At 44.5% G+C, this 6,198-nt stretch overlaps 1 protein-coding gene across 2 annotated transcripts in view; it reads right to left on the reverse strand.

The window, feature by feature from the left end:
* adcy8 (adenylate cyclase 8 (brain)) overlaps positions 1-5,067 on the reverse strand; it is a gene marked incomplete at its 5' end in the record, with an annotated part of 72,836 nt that extends 67,769 nt beyond the window's left edge. Inside the window, one exon of one of the 2 annotated variants that reach the window (XM_079818843.1) lies at positions 3,410-5,067. In XM_079818843.1, coding sequence (XP_079674969.1) covers positions 3,410-4,276 — 867 coding nt within the window. The remainder of the gene's footprint in view (positions 1-3,409) is intronic. The other variant, XM_079818842.1, reaches the window with a different exon arrangement.
* Positions 5,068-6,198: the final 1,131 nt, after the last annotated feature.

The following is a 6,198-nucleotide window of genomic DNA, read 5'->3' on the forward strand; positions in this document are numbered from 1 at the left end:
CATTTTACTAATTTCTTATATTTTGTTGTTATTTTTTTAGTTTGTCTTGCACAATAATAGGTTATTAGTCACTTAATGCCATTGTTCTGATTTAATATTTATATACATAAAATACGTAAAAACAATAACCTTTATTTGCATTTATTTATTTGTTTGTTTTTGTTAGAAATCCTTATTAGGTGCATGGCACCAGATGTGAGCCTCCATGCCCATATCTTATAGATCTACCGAATATGATATGAGTGAAGGGCGTTGGGGGCCCACATCAATGTTTTTTTTCAGGGGGCCCAGAATTCCCAAGCTACGGCCCTGATGAAAAAAAAAGACTATGGAAGTCAATGCGATCCATATTCTTCAAAATATCTTCTTTTTTTGTTCAGCAGAACAAAGAAAGTCATACAGGTTTGGGTGAGTAAATGATAGAATTTTCATTTTTGGGTGAACTATCCCTTTAAAAATCTGTGATTTTGTGATCTCAGTTCATGTTTGTTGAAAGCAGCCACTGCAGCAAGCAGTCTGAAGTGATTTCACTCTGAATCCTCTCCTCAAACTAAACTTTGTTATATTAAGTATATCATCTTTTAATGGCAGACCACGGCATATATAGGGCAGTAATTTTGGGCACGGAGCGCTGCCCCCACACACGATGCTCCACTTCTCTGTCACTCTCTGTTCCACAAAATGAAATGCAACAAAAGATGCTACCTTTTTACTTATATTTTGGACACTTAAGTCACACATAAAATCTCTGCATTTCATTGCATTGGATACAAAAAAGAGTTATGCTATATAGGGCTTTTCTCTTAACTAACTTCCTTTTTCTGAAAAATATTGTTTTTAAGCATCCTTTTTAGTGGATGTATGAAGTCAGTTCTATAAATTCACACAGGTGTCCTATAGCAGAAGGGTGTATTTCATTATATTAAAAAAATACTGTACATGTTCTACAACGTTTGACAACCAGAATGTGTCTGAGACTTCTGTAATGTCACTCCCTGTTGTTATCACTCTTACAAGCATATGTTAGTAGAGCCATACATAATGATGCCAGTAGACGTTGATATCGGATAACTTTCCAACTTTATTTACATCTCTCACTTTCCGGTCACACACCGGTGACTCACTCACATACACTACTGACATCACAACAGAATAAATTAAATGCTAACTTCCTCACTCTGTTTTGAATCGTTACTATTTATATTGTTACTACAAATTGTGAAATATTATTCCAATTTCTCCAGTCGTCAGTGTCAAATAATCCTTCAGAAATCATTCTAATATGCTGATTTGGTGCAGTTGAAAACAGTAAAATGTGTTTGGTAACGTGATACATTCAGGATTCTTTGATGAATAGAAAGTTCAGCCATCAGAACAGAATTTATTTGAAATATAAATATTTTGCAAAATTATAAATGTCTATATTACCACTTTCGATCAACTGAAAGTATCCTTGCTGAATAAAACTCTTTTATTTCATTACATTAAATTTTTTCTAATATTAGTGTTTTACTGTATTTTTTATCAAATAAACGCAGTCTTAGTGAGCATATGAGACTTCTTTCAAAAACATTTTTAAAAATGTAATTATTTATGCATTTATACGAGGATAAAATGTCCACACAAGTAGGGCAATACAGGAAATCTCAGACATTGAGGATATTCTTTTGTTCTCCATTAGGAAAACAGCTTATAAATCATATTAAATTATGTTTTTCGAAAATGTAAAAATGCAGAACGTTTTCTGCGAGGGTTAGGTTTAGGGGATAGAATATACCGATTGTGCAGTATAAAAATCATTATGTCCATGGTGTGTGTGTGTGTGTGTTTATTGTGAGTAAGTAAGATTTTAACTCAAAACCTCTCGCTCTTAATGCACAAAAAACTTTCCTACCCACATCTCCCTGCACTTTGTCTATCCACAATCCACCCTACTGCACACAACCTCTCACATTGGTCTGGAAGAGTTTGTGAAGTGTCTTATAAATGATAGATTGAGACCCTGAAGGGGTTTCCATAAACCCAGAGAGAGCACATGAAAGCAACCTCTAACTGACGTCCATCTTACCCAGCCATTGACGGCATTCTACTTACGTAGGGCTAAACACGAAACAGGTGTGCGGTCAGGTCTGTGTGTGTGTGTGTGTGTGTGAGAGCGCGTCCTGCAGTATGAGCGAAGGAGAGGGAAACAGAGATGGGAAACGAAGAGATGCTGGCAGACAAGTGTGTGAGTCAGAGAGCCCTTCTCCATATCTCCCTCCTACGCATGCTATTTTTACAGTCTACCTCACACAGCATCTTCGACCACTGCTTGGACACGCACACATTTTTGGGGCTGCTAGAGATGAGTGGCTGAGTTTGGCTATTTTGACCTGAATCTGCATATAGACATCTGGACCTGGCCTGAATCAGCGTGTGAAAGGACACCAAACAACTCTGTCTGTCTGTCTGTCTCTCTCTCTGCTGTAATCACAGTGAAAAATCTTTGCACCCTATAATTAACTCACACAGCTTCCCGTCTCTTCTCTGTTTTGTGTGGCTGTGTGCTTGTTTTTGTGTATGCAGCATGTTTGCTTGTTTGTGGGCAGCATGTGTGTGCAGGTGAATGTCACAGAATAACTGTAGTGCCTCAGTTTAGACGTGATATGATATGATCACATGTGTGAAGCCTGACCTCGGGGCATCTTGTCATTTAGAATCTCTCAAGCATCTGACCGAGAGAGAAAGAGGCTTTGTTGACATGCATACGCACGCATGCAACCGTGTGCACGCAATTAAAGCAGCGTATAAAGGGATAGTTCACCCAAAAGGAAAACGGTCATTGTTTACTTATCCTATTGTTGTTCCAAACCACAAAAGAAGATACTTTAAAGAACACCGGCGTGAAAACAACTCATTGATTTTCATTGTACGGCCAAAAAAAAAAAGAAGAAGAAAGAAAGTCATACAGTAAATGTTGGCAGAATTTTCATTTTCGGGTAATCTATACTTTAATTGTGTTGTATTTTTGTGATTTTTTTAATATTAATATTTTTAAAAAAAACATACGTCTTTATAAACATATTTGAAAACACTCGCAATGCCTAAGCTCTCCTCAGATGTTACTTAAAATGGGTAACTGACTGCAGTGCTCTATTATGACTGCTGCCGCATTCACGAGCTCTTCTTGACCTTTACTGACCTCTACAAAATTTGGACCGCGAAAACAAGACATCAATATAAGACAGAACAGCAATTCTCTGAGAACGACCTTAAAATGTCACTTTCAGCACCACGTTGGGTGGACAGCGACCGTTGCGCCTAGGTTCAATTCCTCAAGCACTGAAAACATCCAATTGCACCCGCACCAATGCACACAAACTTGCCCTGATGTAATGTTGCACAATTCTCTGATTCACTCTCGTCTCACCTGATTCGTGGAGATCTGCGCTCGAGGGGGCACCAGCAGCTGGAGCGCGATGTGCAGCGCGGAGGTCAGTAGTCCCGCCACGATGGCCCAGGTGAGAGGCAGCGGCAGCATGCTGTAGGTGGCAAAGAGCGTGAAGAGCACGTACCCTATCCCATCCCCGAGCAAGCCGTAGCCCAGTCCCGTCGCGAGGATCTGCGTGGCCATGGCGACCCAGGTCACCGCGCCGCTGTACTGCAGGTAACCGTGCGAGCTCGTGTCCTTGCGCACCACAACCAGAGCGCAGATGACCACCTCGATGCCCGTGAAGAAGCCGAGCAGCATCCCTTTGATCGGGTCCATCGGCGTGGACGCCAGGGTCAGGTGCAGCACGAGCAGGGTCAGCTTGGTCACCACGTCCAAAATGTTCATGACCACCACGGACTTCCGTCGCTGGCCCAGGAAGTAGCGCTGGTACAGACGCTCGAGGTCCCTGGACTTGAAGGCGTAGCGCAGCGTGGGGAAGATGACCCCGCGGTACGTGTAGCCCCAGCTCAGGAAGAAGTCCGAGTTGCTGGGCGCGCAGTCGATCTGCAAGAAACCCAGGTCACTGCTCGAGCGTTCGGGGAAGACTTTAGTGCCGCCGTTGTTGTGCCGGTCGCTCACCGACGTCCTGCCGGCGGAGTGTTTGCGCGAGCCCTGCGCGTGAGGCTCGTCCGGTGAGACGGGTTTGGGGCTGTGCTCGTGAATGAAGCGCTGCTCGGTGATGTGTCGCACGGCATTCTGCCACAGCAGGCGCTTCGGTCGGTTCCCGTTGTTGTTACTCGGGGTTTTGTTGATGGTGTACAGCTCCTCGCTCGCGCTCGAACAGCGAACCTCTGACAACTCCATTGTTCCCTCGCCAGACGCGGTTCTATTTGCCTACACGCGTTCCCAGAACAGAGAGAGAGAATACGAGCAGGTGTGTGCGAGGAAGAGTGAAGGCGAACCGAATGGAGAGTGGAGAACGCATCGGGACAAGCAGACTGGTCCCACGGCAGCTGCCGCTCATCATCATACGTCTTGTCCTCCGCGAACGTCAGAGCGATTCGGTCGCGCTGGCTCGTGCCATTTGGCTGCGCAGCGCTACAGCATGGCATGCGCCCGCTCGCGTGTCGAATAACAGCTCATCTTAACGCGGTCTGACGAGGAAAATGCCCCCCTGTTGTCTGCGTGTATTACCTTCTGTGTTGCTGCTGCTGCAGCTGGTCTTGGTGTGGCTCTGTTCTCTCTATCGCAACCATGCACATTCAAGAAGGTTCAGGAGTCCTTTCCACAACGCCATTCCGCCCCTCGCGCGGTACAGTCCAGTCTTTTAGGCTACTGTATGTGGCTCTTCTGTGGCATTTCCCTCGACTCCAGGAATCTTTGTCATATCCAGGGGTGAGGTTTAGAGCTGGAGGTGTCGAGACCTTCCTCTTCCTCAGTTTTAAGGCTCTCTGATAACAGAACAGGTCGCGAAGGATATAGAAGCCGAGTGTTGAAATCCAAGAATAATATCAGTTAAAACAAAACAAAAACATGCAAGCAAAAACAACAAAACGTCAATCTCAGCCAGTAAAGATAGCCTACTGAAGGCTTCTGTGATGTTATACAGAAACATCCAGTGCGCCCGCTCATCTGGTGGAGATGGTATTTACACTGAGAAAAAGAGAGAGAGGGGAGGAGGAGGGTGTGTGAGTGTGTGTGTGTGTGACTGAGTCTTCCCGACGTCACGAGCTCCTTGCCTCTATTTCCTCCCCGCGCGCAGCTTTTGTCTCGGCATCGCAGAGGAGCGCGCGCAAGAAAAAATGGGACAGTGGGACACGGGACAATTAACGTTTTTTTTTTTTTTTTAAAGTTCAATTTAAGTAAAGCCAAAAATCAATACTAAAAGTATTGTTAGTATCCTGTTATTCATTATTATCATCAATAAAACAACAGTAAACTGATCCTCTTCGGAGAGCAAGCGAGAACTTCACGGGCATAGCTATTAACAAAATGTTTGGTCTGACAACCAGCTTATTTGCCAAATATCTCAATGTCACTTAAGCTCTTTGCATTCTGAATGCTTCCAAAACAAAAACTGTTTCTCAGCTCTGCTTTCAGATTTGGCGCACGCCGCACCCAGAAAACCGAGGAATTAGACATTTAGCCTACATCTCCACAGGCGAATGTCGTCGTTTTCAGTATGGCCTATGTGTGACTTAAATGACTGTAAAACAAAAAATTAGCCAAAATCTCAAATATGATGTTGTAATTCTCTTTTTTCGACTTTATCAGGATATTTTTAGAAACATAACACGCTTAGCTCTAGCGCCGTTACCGTGACTCACCGGCTATTCGTCTTGTTCAAATATTTTACAGCGCGAGACCCCAACCGCGGCAGATCAAAGCGGGCCGACGACGCCTCGCGAGTGACTCATCACGTCCCCCGCTCGCGCTGCCGGCTCTTTTTTTAACGGCAGTGGGTTTGTACCATACGAGAGTCTGCCTTACTTTCCAGGAGTTTCTCTCTGCGTTGCTCACTTCCTCATTTTTTTCGCTTGCTCTGAAAAAGAAGAATGTTAAGCTGCCACAGGACACTGTTGGAGGCAGCGGGGTGCGCGCTGACCGGCTGCTATGGGCCTCAGCATCACCCCGCTGTTATGTTCATTCAGTTAATAGAAACACACAATCAGTGTAGTAGGCTATAAAATGCTCACTACCTAACACCAGGGCTGGATGGGAACTGCGATACCGCCTCCACCTCCCATCGTCCAATGTGCCAGGCCCCTCATCATAGCTGCTTCAAG

Source organism: Gobio gobio, assembly GCF_949357685.1.
Source record: "Gobio gobio genome assembly, chromosome: 6".
Classification (NCBI taxonomy): Eukaryota; Metazoa; Chordata; class Actinopteri; order Cypriniformes; family Gobionidae; genus Gobio; species Gobio gobio.